The sequence below is a fragment of the Aotus nancymaae genome, unplaced genomic scaffold, assembly GCF_030222135.1.
Source record: "Aotus nancymaae isolate 86718 unplaced genomic scaffold, 86718_ANA_hifiasm-v0.15.2.pri h1tg000028l, whole genome shotgun sequence".
In the NCBI taxonomy this organism is placed as follows: Eukaryota; Metazoa; Chordata; class Mammalia; order Primates; family Aotidae; genus Aotus; species Aotus nancymaae.
The window spans coordinates 1,857,363-1,874,274 of record NW_026988441.1 but is presented as its reverse complement, the minus strand read 5'-3'; the positions used below and the strand labels follow the sequence as shown (position 1 = coordinate 1,874,274).

Here is a 16,912-nt window from a genome sequence, read left to right as displayed (position 1 = left end):
TTTTTTTTTTTTTTTTGAGACGAAGTTCTGCTCTTGTCACCTAGGCTGGAGTGCAGTGGTGCAATCTCAGCTCACTGCAACCTCCACCTCCCAGGTTCAGGTGATTCTCCTGCCTCAGCCTCCTAAGTAGCTGGGATTACAGGTGCCCACCATCACATCAGGCTAATTTTTGTATTTTTCGTAGAGACAGATTTTCACCATGTTGGCCAGGCTGGTCTCAAATTCCTGACCTCAGGTGATCTGCCCACCTTGGCCTCCCAAAGTGCTGGGATTACAGTTGTGAGCCACCGCCCCCAACCTTTTCTGAAACAGAGTCGCTCTGTCGCCCAGGCTGGAATGCAGTGCCATGATCTCGATTCACTGCAGCCTCTACTTCCCAGGTTCAAGCAATTCTCCTGCCTCAGCCTCCTGAGTAGCTGGGATTACAGGTATGTGCCACCACACCCAGCTAATTTTTGTATTTTTACTAGAGATGGGATTTCGCCATGTTGGTCAGACCAGTCTCCAACTTCTAACCTCAGGTGATCCACCTGCCCCAGTCTCCCAGAGAATGACATTACAGGCATGAGCCACCACACCCCGCCTGTTTCTGTGTTTTCTTGTAAGCCAAGATCTAAAAGAAGCTTAGCTGGATGCAGGTCTGATTTTTTTTTTCGCAAGAACACTTTATAGATAGGTGGTGCTATTCACATCCTGCTGTATCTATTGCATCAGGAGACACGGAATGTCTGATTGTTTCTCTTTTTGAGGTGTGAGAGTTGATCGCTGATTTGAGTGTCATCATTTTTCTGAAGACTGAGGGACAGGGTATCCTGGTAAATGTCTTGGATCTTGGATTTATTTTTTAAATTTATTTTTATTTTTGAGACGGAGTCTCACTCTGTCTCCCAGGCTGGAGTGCAATGGTGCAGTCTCGGCTCACTGCAGCCTCCTCCTCCTGGGTTCAAGCAATTTTCCTGCCTCAGCCTCCTGAGTAGCTGAGATTACAGGCTCCTACTGTCACACCTGGCTAATTTTTGTATTTTTAGTAGAGACAGGGTTTCACCGTGTTGGTCAAGCTGGTCTTGAACTCCTGACCTCAGGTGATCCCACTGCCTTGGCCTCCTAATGTGCTGGGATTACAGTAGTGAGCCACCGTGCCTGGCCCAGTGCTGCCTCTATTGCACTTTTCCTGATTCAGGACTCAATCCGAGACCATGCTTTGCATTTCCCTATCGTGTCTCTTTAGTCTCCTTTCATTTTTTTTTAATGTGTGGAGAATGCCATGTGAGCCTTTCATTTTTTATGTAGCTCTGCTGCCTTTTTTTCATTTTCAATCTTTCATGTTGATGTTTTTGAAGAGTACAGGCAGTTGAGCTGTAGAGCATCCCACTGTCCTCATGAGTGGATTCGGGTTACGCATTCTCAGCAGGAACAGGACATAAAGGAGGCAGTGGCTCACTCAGCTCTCTTCTCCGGAGGCCCGTGGTGTCGGTCTGCCCAGTTGCTGGGGATGTTAACTTCGATCGCCTGGTTACGGTGGTGTCTGCCAGGTTCTCTCACCATAAAGGAAACTTTTTATCTCTGTAATAATTAATAGCTCTTCTGTGGGGAGATTCTGTCATCCGGCGATGGAGCATCCCCTCGTGACTCTTGCCTGAATCTAACGTTACTACTAGGATTGCAGAGTGGTGTTTTCTTCTAACGCTATTATTCCACCTACATGGATAAATTGGTGTGCTACTGAAAAGAACTTTCTCTTTTTTCTTATTTTAAATATATGTCAGTGTGGACTCATGTTTTTTATTTTGTTTTTCATTTAGTTTTTGTTTTTTTTTTGAGATAGAGTCTGGCTCTGTTGTCCAGGCTGGAGTACAGTGGTGTGATCTCGGCTCACCGCAACCTCCGCCTCCTGGGTTCAAGTGATTCTCCTGCCTCAGCCTCCCAAGTAGCTGGGATTACAGGCACCCACCACCATGCCCGGCTAATTTTTGTATTTTTAGTAGAGACGGGGTTTCACCATGTTGGCCAGGCTGGTCTCAAACTCCTGCCCTGAAGTGATCTGCCCATCTCGGCCTTCCAAAGTGCTGGGATTACAGGCGTGAACCACCGTGCCCAACCTAATTTAATTTAGGTTTTTGACATGGTTTTGCTTTGTCACCCAGGTTGGAGTGCGTATGATTGCATATGGGCTATGAAGTCATAGCTCACTGCAGGCTTGAACTCCTAGGCTCAAGCGATCCTCCCTCCTGAGTCTTCCAAGTAGCTAAGACAACAGGAACTAATTATTTATTTTTTGTAGAGATGAGGTCTCACTATGTTGTCCAGGCTGGTCCCAAACTCCTAGACTCTAGTGAACTGCCCACCTCAGCCTCCCGAAGGGCAGGGATTACAGGTGTGTGCCACTGTGCCTAGCCTCCATTATTTTTCAATGACGAATCATGCTGCAATCAATCAGCCTGTGCATGTGTAGTTTCCCATCATGGGAGGGATATCCTCAGGTTAAATTCCTGGAAGCAGGATTGCTGGGTTAAAGGATAGATCCGTGTGTGATTTTGTTAGCTGCGCCGAAATCCCCTTTCCCATGGCGGCACCATTTTGCATTCCCAGCAGCAATGTAGAAGAACGTCCATTCTCTCAGCCTTCCCAAAAGAGTGTGCTGTGAAGCTTTTAAACTTTGACTGCCTGGTTGATGAGAAGTGGTATCTCATCATATTTTTTTCATCTGCATTTCTTAAATTTTGAGTGAGGGATAGATACTTTTTAAAACAGGGAGATCATAAAAGGTCCCTCCCTGCCTCCCTCCCTCTCTCCCTCTCTCCCTCCCTCCCTTCCTTCCTCCTACTATTTTAAATAGGGAGATCATAAAACCAACCTCCCTCCCTCCCTCCCTCCCAGAGTTTTGCTCTTGTTGCCCAGGCTGGAGTGCAGTGGCATGATCGTGACTCACTGCAACCTCTGCCTCTCAGGTTCAAGCGATCCTCCTGCCTTAGCCTCCTAAGTAGCTGGGATTACAGGTGTGTGCCATTGTACCCGGCTAATTTTTGCATTTTTAATAAAGACAGGGTTTCACCATGGTGGCCAGACTGGTCTTGAACCCACGGCCTCAAGCGATCCTTTCACCTGGGCCTCCCAAAGCACTGGGATTATAGGCATGAGCCACTGCACCTGGCCCATAGAAAATCTTTCTAAAGAGGCCACAAGTGAGGAGAGAGCTAAGTGACAGAGACAGACACGGGGAAATCTGGGGGAAGGGCATTCCAGGTAGAAGGAATGTCGAGACCAAAGGCCCTGAGGCAGAAGTGAGCTTGAGGAGTTCAAGGAAGAGCAAGAAATTTAGGTGTTCTAGGCTGATTGTGGTGGCTCATGCTTGTAATCCCAGCACTTTGGGAGGCCAAGGTGGAAGAATTGCTTGAGCCCAGGAATTTGAGACCAGCCTGGGCAACATGGGGAGATCCTGTCTCTACTGAAAAATACAAGTTAGCCAGGCGTGGTGGTGTATGCCTGTTGTCTCAGCTACCATGAGGCTGAGGTGTGAGGATTGCTTGAGCCAGGGAGGTGGAGGCTGCAGTGAGCTATGATTGCACCAGTGCACTCCTGCCTGGACAACAGAACAAGACCTGTCTCAAAAAATAATAATAACAATAAGGTAAAGAAAATTAGGTGGCCTAAGCAGAAGAAATAAGGAGAAACTGATCAGAGATGGTGTAGGCAGGGACCGGATCACGTATGCATTATTACAGTCTAAGAGGTTAGCAAAGTCTTCTGCAAAGAGCCAAATAATAAATATGTTCAGCTTTACTTGCTGCCTGGTCTCTCTTGCAACTGCTCAGCTTTGTGTTTGTAGCACAAAAGCATTCATAGGCAATATGTGAGCAAATGGGTGTGGCTGTGTTCCAGTATCATTTATAGAAACCAAAATTTGAAATTCATGTACTTTTTAAAGTACTTAAAGTACTTACATCTGTAAGACCAGGCACAGTGGCTCATGCCTGTTATCCCAGCACTCTGGGAGACAAGGTGGGCAGATCACCTGAGGTCAGGAGTTCAAGACCAGCCTGGGCAACATGACAAAATCCTGTCTCTGGAAAAAATACAGAAAATTAGCTGGGCTTGGTGGTGTGCATCACCCAGCTACTCCAGAGGCTAAGGTGGGAGGATCACTTGAGTCTGGGAGATGAAGACTGCAGTGAGCCATGATTGCCCCAGTGCTCTCCAGCCTGGGCGACAAAGCAAGACCCTGTCTCAAAAACAAAGCAAGACAAAAAAGTTGTGAGGATTACACACCTGTAATCCTAGCACTTTGGGAGGCCAAGGTGGGCGGATCACTTGAGGTCAGGAGTTTGAGACCAGCCTGGTCAACATGGTGAAGCCCTGTCTCTACTAAAAACACAAAAAATAGCTGGACGTGCTGGCAGGTGCCTGTAATTCCAGCCACTCAGGAGGCTGAGGCAGAAGAATCACTTGAACCTGGGAGGCAGAGGTTGCAGTGAGCCGAGATTGCGCCACTACACTCCAGCCTGGGTGACAGAGCAAGACTCTATCTCAAAAAAAAAAAGAAAACAAAACAAAACCAAAAAAACAAAATTGAGATGTAATTCACCTACTAGACATTTCATAAAATTCAGTGATTTTTAGTACATTCACAAGGTTCTACAACCATCTCCATTAGCTAATTTCACAACATTTTCATTATTCTCAAAAGAAACCTCACATACCTTAGCAGCCAGACACAATTTCCCCCTCCATCCTATTCCCTGGCAACCATGAATCTACTTTCTGTGTCTGTGGATTTGCCTATTCTGGACATTGCATATAAATGGAATCACACAATATGTGGTATTTCGCATCTGGCTTCTTTTACTTAGCTTGCTTTCTAGGTTCATCCCTATGGTAGCATGAATCAGTACACCGTTCCCTTTTTTGGCTGAATAGTATTCCTTTCTATGGATATACCACATTTTGTTTATCCATTCATCAGCTGATGGACATTTGGGCTGTTTCCGCTTTTTGGCTATTATGCATAACGCTGTTACAAACATCTGTGTACAAGTTTTTGTGTGAACATATGTTTCCACTTCTCTTGGGTACATACCTAGGAGTGGAATTGCCAGGTCATATGATAATTCTATCTTTAACTTTTTGAGGCGCTGCCAAATGAAATTCATACACTTCTTATGTGCCACAAAATACCAGTCTTGTTTTGATTTTTAAAATCATTTACTTATGTGAAAGCCATTCTTAGCTGGTGGGCCACACAGAATGAGGGGGTGAGCTGGGTTTCATCCATAAACCATGGTTTGCCGACCCCCCGGTGTAGACAATGGAAGGAATCTGGGCTTATTCTGTGTGTGTGGCACACAGAATGTTTATTTGTAGGATTCTAGGGGAAGAGGCTGGTAGTGATTAGATACATTTAAGGCAGGAAACTTTGTAGCCTCCTCAAGCCACTCTTGGCATGGTTACTGTTTAAAGGAAATTTCATCTTGAGAAAATGATAATCGCCTCTTAGAAATTCTCAGATCGGACCTCTCCTCTGCACACTGCCCATATGCTCTATTTCCTCAATTGTAAATGGCGTTAAAAATGTACCTCCTTCAAAGAGGTGTTGTGAAGTTTGAATGAATTTATATATATCCAACACCGAGAACAGTGCCTGGCACAGACCAAGACCTATATAAGTCGTTGCTATTATTATTGCTATTGTTGCAATTATTATCCACACAGCCTCAGCTCAGGCCTCATCCTCCTCCCCCTGGAATATGTCTCCCTCCAGTCTGTTCCCAGCACCAACCAGCCCTCAGAGGTTCTTCTAACAGTAAGATCTGGCCCTGTCCTTCCTCTTCTACAAACTTTGTGTAGCTCCCTAGTATCCTTAGTGCCAGGCTCCTGGGCCCAGCATTCGAGGCTCATCATGGCTCTACCTTCCCCTTTCTCTAACCTCATTTCTTGTGGCTACAGTTCATGTTACAGCTACATGGGTGGACCAGCTCCATGTCACCCCCCTCCCCAGCAAACCTTTGCCCCTACTGTTTACTCTGCCAGCGTACCCTTATTCTTCCCTGGGCCTCATCCTTTAAGACTTGAACAGGCTGGGCATGGTGACTCACACCTGTAATCCCAGCACTTTGGGAGGCCGAGGAGGGCAGATCACCTGAGGTCAGGAGTTCGAGACCAGCCTGGCCAACATGATGAAACCCTATCTCTACTAAAAATACAAAAAATTAGCCAGGCGCAGTAGTGGGCGCCTATAATCCCAGCTACTTGGGAGGCTGAGGCAGGAGAATCGCTTGGACCTGGGAGGTTGGAGGTTGCGCTGAGCCAAGATTGGGCCATTGCACTCCAGCCTGGGCCACAGAGTGAGACTCTGTCTCAAAAAAAGACTTGAACAAAGGACTCTTTCCTTCATTTCTCTTGCCCCTGCCCCGGTGGGTTTGGCGCCCCTTCCAGACTCCCACAGAGTTCCGTGCTACTTCTTTGTAGCACATATGACCTTATATGTGACTTGATCAGTGTCTCTATTTTCCTTCTCCAATTCCATTGTGAGTTCCTGGATGATAGATTTAGGGGGAAGAGGGAGGCGGTTGTTGATTCATCTCTGGGCTCCCTGCACCTAGCCAAGGCCCAGCACACAAGGGGCTTCCAGGAAGGTAGTCCAGGACAGAACGGGGAGGAGGGGAAGGCAGTGAGGTGGGGCTGGGGCTGGAAAAAGGGGCCCACTTCTAATGGATGAGGGCGCCCCCTCTGCTCCCCCTAGGCCTCTCCTTGGTGGTGGGCTTGGTTCTTTACATCTCCAGCATCAACGACGAGGTCATGAACAGGCCCAGCAGCTCTGAGCAGTATTTTCATTATCGCTACGGGTGGTCTTTTGCCTTCGCCGCTTCCTCCTTCCTACTCAAAGAGGTGACGTCCGTGGGACCTAGACTCTAGCGTTCTGAATGGAGAGAGGTCTTGGGGGCCTGGTTCCTGAGTCCAGGAAGAAAGAGAGGCTGGAGATGCAGACTCTGGCGTCAGAGGGAGGTGGTAGCTGAGGGTCTAACCCGTGGGTCCTGAAGGAAGAGGGGGTCTGAGAGCTCCAGCTTTTGGGATCCTTGGGGAGGAGGGGTCTGGAGACTGAGACTCCTGGGTCTTGAGGGAGGGGCTCTCCTGAGGGCTTGGATTCCTGAGGTCCTGGGGAAGGAGAGGGCTGGAGCCCTGATCCTAGGTCCTGGGATAGGAAGGGGCTTGGGGTGTGGACTCTGAGTCCTGGAGTTAGGGGAGACCAGTTGGGGTCCCGGGATGCGCGAGGGGCGCCCCTGGGACTCTGACCTTGCCTTGCCGCAGGGGGCCGGCGTGATGTCCGTGTACCTGTTCACCAAGCGCTACGCGGAGGAGGAGATGTACCGCCCACACCCGGCCTTCTACCGCCCGCGTCTCAGCGACTGCTCCGACTACTCGGGCCAGTTCCTGCAGCCCGAGGCGTGGCGCCGCGGCCGGAGCCCCTCCGATATCTCCAGCGACGTGTCCATCCAAATGACGCAGAACTACCCTCCCGCCATCAAGTACCCGGACCACCTGCACATCTCCACCTCGCCCTGCTGAGGTCCGCCCCTCGGAGCTCCCCTGCCTCCTCCTGCTCCTCGGGGGTCTCCCTGCAATGCAGCCCCCATTCCCTCCTCGGGACTCTTCGCTCCCACCCGAAGGAGGCTTTGCCAGCTTTAGGCCACGCCCTCTCCCCAGTGGCTCCGCCCACACCCTCCCTTATTTCAATGGCCGCGCCCCTTTTCCCTGATCTCTCCTTTTCATTGGTCCCTCTCACTAGCAAATGACTCCTCCCTCTTCATTTCCCCGCCCCTTTTTCTTAAGGCCCGCCCCTTCTGACTCCTCCTCTCCAAGAAAATTAGCTCCTCCCTCGTCCACCTGCTCTGCGCTGGGAGCAGCCCGCGGCTGTGCAGGCGCCCAGTTCCCCGGAGGTCCCCAACCTCCGACCTCACCGCAGGGGCCCTGGGTTGGAAAGCAGGTTCGGGCAGCCGCCGGGAATGCCGACCATCTTCTTCTCCCTTCTGCCCCAGGCTTCCTTTTTCCCGCCTAATCTCACCTCCTGACCTGCTGGGTCCCCGGGTGCAGCGGGAGGACCGGCTTGTTCCACCCACAGCCGCGGGATGGGATGGGGAAGGGGGCTGGAAGCCACGGGTACAGTTAACCTGGCCCCTGGCCCTTCCCTTCCCACCTCCTCTGCTTCCCTGGGAGGTCCCATTCTCTCTCACCGGCTGGGCTCTTTTCTGCTTCCTGAAGGTTACCTGCCTTTTAGGGGGCTGTTGACTAAAGGATCTTCTTGCTTTCTCAGCTATCCTTGGCTTCTTTTTCGTCTTCCTCCTTCTTTAACTCTTTCTCTCCTTTCCTCCCTCCACCCTCTCGTCCCAAGCTCCTGAGTGCATCCAGCCATAGGCGCACACCAGGCGGCCGGAATGGGGACCCTGGGGTGGAGGGAATAACCCCCGCGCCATCTCCACACCTGTGCCCGCCTCTCCCCCCTCGAGGCCCCGTCGAGGGAGGGAGGGGCAGTAGCGGGGGTCGACGCCCCCCCAAACCTCTAAGTCTTCCATTTTCTGGCTCTCCACCTCATTGACGTCCCTCTTCCCCCTTCAGAACCCCAACTCTGGCCTCTTTCAAGGGCCCGTCTGCCCCTTTGGACAGATTTTGGGGGGAGAGGAGGTCGCCAGGAACTCGCCCACTCCCTCTTCTTAGGGAAAGAGGGGCAAGGTAGCACAGTGCTGTACACGGAACCAGAATGGCCCCCGGGGTGGGGGGGAGGGGGGCAAGGGAGGGACGGGGGCTTTTAGTTTGCATCTTGGGTGGGAGGGGGGAGGAGGGGACCCGCCGCAGTTAACCTGACTTTACGCAGCGATTTTTAACGAGGTTGGGGGGAGGGGGGCACTAGGGGTGGCGACAGGGTGGGGTGGGGGGCCTGGCTCTGTTATTTACCGTGTATCATATGTAAATATCGACAGAAACTTCAATAAACTTTATTTCAAACACGTCTCCGCCTGCCCAGAGGGAAGGGATTGGATACAGGGGGCTTAGCCTAGGTTTCTGCTTCTAGGGTTGCAGGCCTAACGTGCTGCAGAATAAGGTTAGATGGGTCGTTGTTAAAGACTTAATCATCATCATTATCGATGGCAGCGCTTTATACTTCAGCCCGTGTGAAGCATGCAGGACGGTTAATGACACTGGTCAGGATCAATAAACACTTTCTCTTGGTATTACTATGACCATGTAGACTACTGTTACTATGACTCGCCTTCCTTTGACATTCATTACTGCTTTTAACTTTCTTCCTAAGCCTGCACGTTCAATTTATTGGCCTCATTTTGCAGGTAGGTCCAGAGAGATGAAATGATGTATACACGATCACACAGGTGGAAATTGGCAGAGCCATTTGCTAAAACCAAGTTTGGGCTGGGCATGGTGGCTCATACCTGCAATCCCAGCACTTTGGGAGGCCGAGGTGGGCAGATCATTTGAGGTCAGGAGTTCGAGACCAGCCTGGCCAACATGGTGAAACCCCATCTCTACTAAAAATGCAAAAAATTATCTGGGCACCGTGGCTCACGCCTGTAATCCCAGCTACTCGGGAGGCTGAAGCAGAGAATCGCTTCAACCTGGGAGGCAGAAGCTGCAGTGAGCTGAGATCACGCCACTATACTTTAGCCTGGGTGACAGAATGAGACTCCATTTCAAAATAATAATAATAAAAAAACTAAGTTTATCTGGTTCCAAAGCTTGGGATTCCTCCTTCTTGCACCAGGCAGTGGTGAGTTTTCCCAATGCTTGGCTCGGTCCCTCTGTTGAGACAGGACGGCTACCGTTTACTGCACACCTACCTGAGCCAGACGCCTTCCTTCCTTACGTGATCTCATTAGACATTCACAGCAGCTCTGTACAGAGGAATTATCACCCCATTTTTTGTAGGTGAAGAGGGCAGGCTCAGAAAGTAGGCACCACAATCTGCAGTCCCACCCACTATACTGAGAGACTGAGAACAGCCTAAATGTTTGATAAGCTTATTCTTGGAGCGTATTGTAAAGGAAACACTGTGCCAGATCCTCCCTTCTTTGCCTTGTCTAGATTTGGCCTCTTAAGGATCCATCAGAACAACTTTTGCAACTACAATCACAACTGTTAACAACCATAGCCACATTTATCAGGTCATCATTAGGGGCTCAGATGCTGCACTAAACACTTTTTTTTTTTTTTTAAATACAGTCAAGTTCTCCCTATATTTCCCAGGTTGGTCTTGAACTCCTGGTCTCAAGAGATCCTCCTACCTCAGCCTCCCAAAGTGCAAGAATTACAGGCAAGAGCCACCCTACCAGGCCAGCACTAAGCACTTTTGATTATTAGCTCACTGAATCCTTCCAACCAGTCTGTGAATCAGATATTCCAATTAGCCCCATTTTATAGATAATGAAACTGAGGCTCAGGGAAGTGAGGCCATCCAGCTGGTAAGATGAGGAGAATTCATGCCTGGTCTGTCTGAACTCAGAGTCCACACTCCTCGCTGCTCTAATTTACTACTATGGATTTGGTGCAAACTCATTCTGTGACCTTGAGCAAATCTTTTAATCTCTGGGACTTCAGTTTCTTTTTCTGTAAAAAAATAAAGATAAAAAAATACCAAGAGCAGTGGTTGGTTTAGAAGGATTCCAAATCCCTCTGGAATAGGGAGGTTGGTGGGGGTAAGTTAGCGGGAAAGAGTTCTGAGTCAGCAGAACTGGACTCCCGGAGGGAGATATTCTGAGTCAGTTTCAATGATTTCACACATTTCTGGAGGTCATGCTTAAGATTCGGGACTGCAAATAATGTCTCAGGTTCTTTGTCAAAACTAAGTGATTCGTAGAGGCTGCTTGGAGCCCAGTATTAGAAGGATTCTGAACATCTGCTCAGTGGGAAAGAATGTGGCCATTGATTGGTGCTGTCTGCCGTGCTGCTCAATTGGTGCTGTCTGCCTTGCCTGCAGGATGGGCTGTGGTGACGCAGATGCTAGATATTTGCTAACAATATAGGGAAGTTAACCCCAAATCCTAAGGTTTTGTGTTCTTTTTAAAAAATCAAGCTAGTTCTTTTGTTTATTGAACTTTGAACATGGAATGCAACCCCACAGTTCAAGATTGGTGAGTTTTTTGTTTTGTTTTAAAGAAATGCCGTGAAAAGTTCCACCCTTACCCAAAGTAAGTCAGGATGTCCTAACCTTCTGAAATCCTCCTCTCCCTGAGGCATGGCATTATTAATTTTTAATGTGTAATTTCAGGAATATTCTATGCATATTCAAGCAAATTTGCATGTGTTTAAATCCACATGCAGATGAGTATGTGGTATACACATTTTTTTATTTTATACATTTATCATGTAATGCACATAGTTCTGTTTCTTCCAGGTTCACATGAGAATGCATGATGGAGCTCGTTAGGTATGTTATATAACTCTACCTTACTGTTTTCCAAGGCTGCTTAATAACAATTGTTTGCATAAATTAATTGCATAATTGATTGAGTGCTTACATACCAGCCTCTTGGTGTTTCAGTCCTAAGCACTTTACATTCTATAACCCCAGGAGGTTTGGTACTCTTAGTATCATTCTCACTTTATAAATGAGATCCCTAGACACAGAGAGGTTAATTAGCTTTCTCCTGGTCACACAGCTATTAAGTGGTCAAGCTAAAATTTGAATCCTGAGAGTCTCCTGTGTCTACAACACTCATCCTTTAAGCGGTATACATGCGTGTGTGTGTGTGTGTGTGTGTGTGTGTGTGTGTGTGTGTGTTTGAAACGGATCTCTCTCTGTTGCCCAGGCTGAAGTGCAGTGGTACGATCTCAGCTTACTGCAACCTCCACCTCCTCAGTAGCCGGTATTACAGGCATGTGCCACCATGCCTGGCTAATTTTTGTATTTTTAGTACAGATGGAGTTTTGCCATGTTGGCCAGACTGGTCTTGAACTTCTGACCTCAGGTGATCTGCCCTCCTCGGCCTCCGAAAGTGCTGGGATTACAGGCATGGGCCGCTGTGACTGGCCCTCTGTGTATATAGAAACCACCTGGTTCCATCTATTTATCAATGACCTATGTCTCCCCGAGCTCAAACTCCTGCGCTCAAGCAATCCGCTGACCTGAGCTTCCCAAAGTCCTGGGATTACAGGCATGAACCACCACGCTGGGTTCTATTCACTCTTGAGATTTAACTTACATGCTCCTTCCTCCAGGAAGCCTTCCCTGAACTCCCAAGCCTCCATCAGGGTGTGTGTGAATGCTTCCACCCTGCCCTATCCTGCCCGCCTTGGACCACACTGATTTACAGGACGATAAGACATACCCGTGCTTCTCAAAGTGTGACCCAGGGACATCCCTGAGACCCATTTAGGAAGTCCACAAGGTCAAAGGTATTTTTATCATAGTACTAAGATATTTTCCTTTTCTGTTCTATTCTCTCATGAGGTTAGAGAGTCTGGAGGCTTCACAAGAAGAACACGACTGATTGAATGCAGAAGCAGATATGAGACTTTGACTTTCTTCCATTGAGTCAAATGTTGAATTGATTTTTAAAAATATAAGCCAACAATATTTTATTTTGGAAACTATAGTTATTTTTATTAAAATAAGTTGCTTCTGTAAATATTCAGTGAGTTAATTTACTTAAGTACATATTTTAGATTTTTTTCTCAGTTTGAATTGCAAATATGCAAAAAATCAATAGACATAGTACAAATTTAAAAAGCTCTTTGAGGTCCCCTACAATTTTCTTTGTTTTATTTTTAGACAAGATTTTGCTCTGTTGCCCAAGCTGGAGTGCAGTGGTGCTATCATAGCTCACTGCAACCTTGAACTTCCAGGTTCAAGGAATCCTCCCATCTCAGCCTCCTGAGTAGCTTAGACTACAGGTGCACACCACCATGCCCAGCTGGTATTTTTAAATTTTTCTGTGAAGATGGAGTCTCAGACTCATGGCCTCAAATGATCCTCTCACATTCGCCTCCCAAAGTGTTGGGATTACAAGTGTGAGGCACCAACTCTCTGCAATTTTTAAGTGTATGGAGGGATCCTGCATTCAAAGGTTTAAATGCTGATGCTGTATGTCACAGAGGCAGTAAGGTCTGCCTCATTCCTCTAATGACTGTGCAGTGGTCCACTGCAGAGAGGCAATTTATTTTAACAATAAACTCATTTTAATTATGAGTTTATGTATTTATTCTTAATTTTTAAAATTTTTCTATTTTTTATTTAAAATTTTTTTATCAAGAACACTAAATTTATTTATTTGAGATGGAGTTTAACTCTTTTTTTTTTTTTTTTTTTTTTTTTTTTGAGACAGAGTTTCACTCTTATTACCCAGGCTGGAGTGCAATGGTGCGATCTCGGCTCACCACAACCTCCGCCTCCTGGGTTCAGGCAATTCTCTTGCCTCAGCCTCCTGAGTAGCTGGGATTACAGGCACGCACCACCACGCCCAGCTAATTTTTTGTATTTTTAGTAGAGACGGGGTTTCACCATGTTGACCAGGATGGTCTCGATCTCTTGACCTCGTGATCCACCCACCTCGGCCTCCCAAAGTGCTGGGATTACAGGCGTGAGCCACCGCGCCCGGCCCGAGTTTAACTCTTGTCACCCAGGCTGCAGTGCAATGGTGAGCTCTCTGCGCACTGCAACCTCTGCCTCCCAGGTTCAAGTGATTCTCCTTCCTCAGCCTCCTGAGTAGCTGGGATTATAGGCACACGCCACCGTGCCCAGCTGATTTTTGTATTTTTAGTAGAGGTGGGGTCTCACCATGTTGGCCAGCTTGGTCTCAAACTCCTGACCTTAGGTGATCTCCCCGCCTTTGCCTCCCAAAGTGCTGGGATTACAGGAGTGAGTCACCACGCCTGGCTCTTAAAGTTAATAGTCATGATTTAAAAGTTTCAGCATCAGAGAAGGGTAAAGAGAAGGCAGCAGCTTTTGGCTGGGCATGGTGGCTCACGTCTGTAATCCCCGCATTTTGAGAGGCCAAGGCGGGTGGATCACTTGAGGTAAGGAGTTTGAGACCAGCCTGGCCAACAGGGTGGAAACCTATGACTTGGTTAGTCTCTACTAAAAATACAAAATTAGCCCAGTGGGGTGGTGCATGCCTATAATCCCAGCTACTTGGGAGGCTGAAGCAGGAGAAGTGCTTGAACCCTGGGAGGCGGAAGTTACAGTGAACTGAGATCCAGCCTGGGCAACAAGAGTGAAACTCCATCTCAAATAAATAAATAAATAAAATAGCTTTCTCCTCACTCTTCTCAATGTCAGCCTCATTTCCCAAAGGGAGTGACTGTTACCACTTTCTTCCTTTCTTCTTCTAGGCCAGTGGTTCTCACCTGGAAGTCATTTTGCCCCCAGGTTACATTGGCAATGTCCAGAGATATTTTTGGATGTCACAACTCGGGGCTGGTGGGGAGTGAGGTGCTACGGGAACCTAGCAAGACGCTGGAACACACACTGCGATGCACGGGACGGCCACCCCTGGCAAAGCAGTGGCTTGTCTCTGATGTGACTAGTGCCACGATCATTGAGAAAGCCTGTGCCAGACTTTTATCTAGAAATATAAACAGAAATATCTTCATTAAGATATTTCCTTTTTTTTTTCTTTTTTACCTTTATTTTTATGGACACAAATGGGATCTTCCTAAATTGATTCATAAGCTGTGATTCTTTTTACAATTTTTTATTTTGAGACAGGGTCTCTCTCTCTGTCACTTGGGCTGGATGGAGTACAGTGGCACAACCTTGGCTCACTGCAGCCCAACCTCCTGAGCTCAAGCCATCCTTTCACCTCAGCCTCCTGAGGAGCTGGGACTATACTCCTGGTTAATTTTTTAAAAATTGTTTTCTGGTCGGGCGTGGTGGCTCATGCCTGTAATCCTAGCACTTTGGGAGGCTGAGGCGGGTGGATCACCTGAGGTCAGGAGTTCGAGATCAGCTTGGCCAACATAGTGAAACCCCGTCTTTACTGAAAATACAAAAAATTAGCCAGGCATAGTGGTGGACACTTGTAATCCCAGCTACTCGGGAGCCTGAGGCAGGAGAATCACTCGAACCCGGGAGGCAGAGGTTGTTGTGAGCCGAGACCACATTACTGCACTCCAGCCTGGGCAACAAGAGTGAAACTCCGTCTCAAAAAATATATATGTATTTTTTGTAGAGTCGGGGATCTCACTATGCACGGCCCAGGCTGAGCTTCCTGAAGTGCTGGGATTACAGGCCTGAACCACCACACTCTGCCAGCTGTGATAATCTGCAGGAGATTAGGGACCTCTTTGAGAATCAGATAAAAGCTATGGACCCCCAGAAAAAAAATACTCATACAAAATTTTGTATATAATTTCAGGGACTTCCTGACATCCCAGTAGCTCTGCCGGAATTCCTTGGATGTATGATTTTGAATCACGGTCTCCAGCAACAGAGAGATCACTAACTGCATCCCCTCCTCTTCTACAGATGAGAGAATGAGAGAAGGAAGGCGCAGAGAGAACCAGGGTTTGCCTCCGGGTTCCTTGGGGAGGCAAAGGAGAGCTGGGACTGGAACTCGGGCCACCTGGCTCCCCAGCGTTGGAATATTTCCACTTCACCCTGAATGAGGACGTTTTAGAAACGCTGATCGACTCTTCCTGGTACAGCAGGAAGACATGCCACCACCACTCTGTTCCTCTTGAGAAAACACAAAGGCCCCAGCTGTTGTTGACGAGAAACACTCGAGCACCTGGGAAAAACCACACACTCAGGATATGAGGCAGGGAGACGGGTTGGTTAGGGACAGGAGGTTGGAACTGGCAGCGTAGGGGGTAGAGACCCTAGAATATGTCTCATTCCCTGAGTCATTCGTTCGTTCGTTCATTCATTCATTCATTCGTTCAGCTTCCCTGGACCGAGGACTCCTGTACATCAGGGCTGAGCTGGGATCTGGAGGACATAAGTGAATCAGACCCGTGCCTGTCCTGAACAGCTCCTGCACCAGTGCAGAGAAGACCAACCCACGTGTCAATCACAGTGTAGTTGCTGTGGCTTAAGGGAGCCAGTGCAGGGCAGGGTGGAAGCACTGATGTAGACCCTGATGTGGGCTTGGGAGGTCAGGGAAGGCTTCCTGGAGGAAGGAGTGTGTAAATTGAATCTCAAGGAGCTGGGGATAGAGCCAGGTGCAGTGGCTTATGTCTCTAATCCCAGCACTTTGGGGAGGCTGAGGTGGGCAGATTGTTTGAGCTCAGGAGTTTGAGATGAGCCTGGGCAACATGACGAGACCCCGTCTCTACCAAAAATACAAAAAAAAAAAAAAAATTGCCAGATGTGGTGGTATGCAGCTGTGCTCTCAGCTACTGAAGAGGCTGAGGTGGGAGGATGGCTTGAGCCTGGAAAGTCAAGGCTTCAGTGAGCCAAGATTGTGTCTCTGCACTCCAGTCTGGGTGACACAGCAAGACCCTATCTCAGAAAGAAAATAAAATGGATAGAGGGTTTGCCATATGGCTGAGAGACGGAAGGGGGTTTCGTGCAAGGAAACCACCCAGGAAACCCTCAGAACAGGAAGGAGCTGGGAATGCTAGGGAAGACACCGGAAGGAGCTGGGAATGCTAGGGAAGACACCGGAAGGAGCTGGGAATGCTAGGGAAGACACCGGAAGGAGCTGGGAATGCTAGGGAAGACAACTTCAGTTTGCAGGAGGCAGCAATGGGGGCGGTCTACGGTGAGGCTGGTGCTCTCAGCAAAAGGACCTAGGAGGTAAGGAGCTTAGATTTGCTCGCAAGGGCAATAGGGGGACATGGGATATTTTTATTTTATTATTATCTTTTGTGTTTTTGGAAACAGAGTCTTGCTCTGTTGCCCAGGCTGGAGTACAGTGGCACAATCTCGGCTCACTGCAACCTCTCCCTCCCAGGTTCTAGTGATTCTCCT

The 16,912-nt window shown here is 48.2% G+C and overlaps 1 protein-coding gene and 1 long non-coding RNA gene across 4 annotated transcripts in view; both read left to right on the top strand.

Moving 5' to 3' along the window:
• Positions 1 to 9,274, top strand: part of CACNG7 (calcium voltage-gated channel auxiliary subunit gamma 7) — a 29,330-nt gene extending 20,056 nt beyond the window's left edge. Inside the window, exons 4-5 of one of the 2 annotated variants that reach the window (XM_021666511.2) lie at positions 6,737 to 6,882; positions 7,303 to 9,264. In XM_021666511.2, the coding sequence (XP_021522186.1) occupies positions 6,737 to 6,882; positions 7,303 to 7,560 (404 nt within the window). In that variant the 3' untranslated portion in view covers positions 7,561 to 9,264. Of the gene's footprint in view, positions 1 to 6,736; positions 6,883 to 7,302 lie in introns of both variants that reach the window. The other variant, XM_021666512.2, reaches the window with a different exon arrangement.
• Positions 9,275 to 10,984: 1,710 nt separating this feature from the next.
• Positions 10,985 to 15,892, top strand: LOC105732526 (uncharacterized). 2 transcript variants are annotated; one of them, XR_001111008.2, is made up of 3 exons: positions 10,985 to 11,132; positions 11,396 to 11,428; positions 15,467 to 15,892. It is a non-coding gene; the product is annotated as an uncharacterized LOC105732526 (long non-coding RNA). The 2 variants fall into 2 exon arrangements; XR_001111007.2 differs by lacking the exon at positions 15,467 to 15,892 and adding an exon at positions 12,220 to 12,333.
• The last annotated feature ends 1,020 nt before the right edge of the window (positions 15,893 to 16,912 follow it).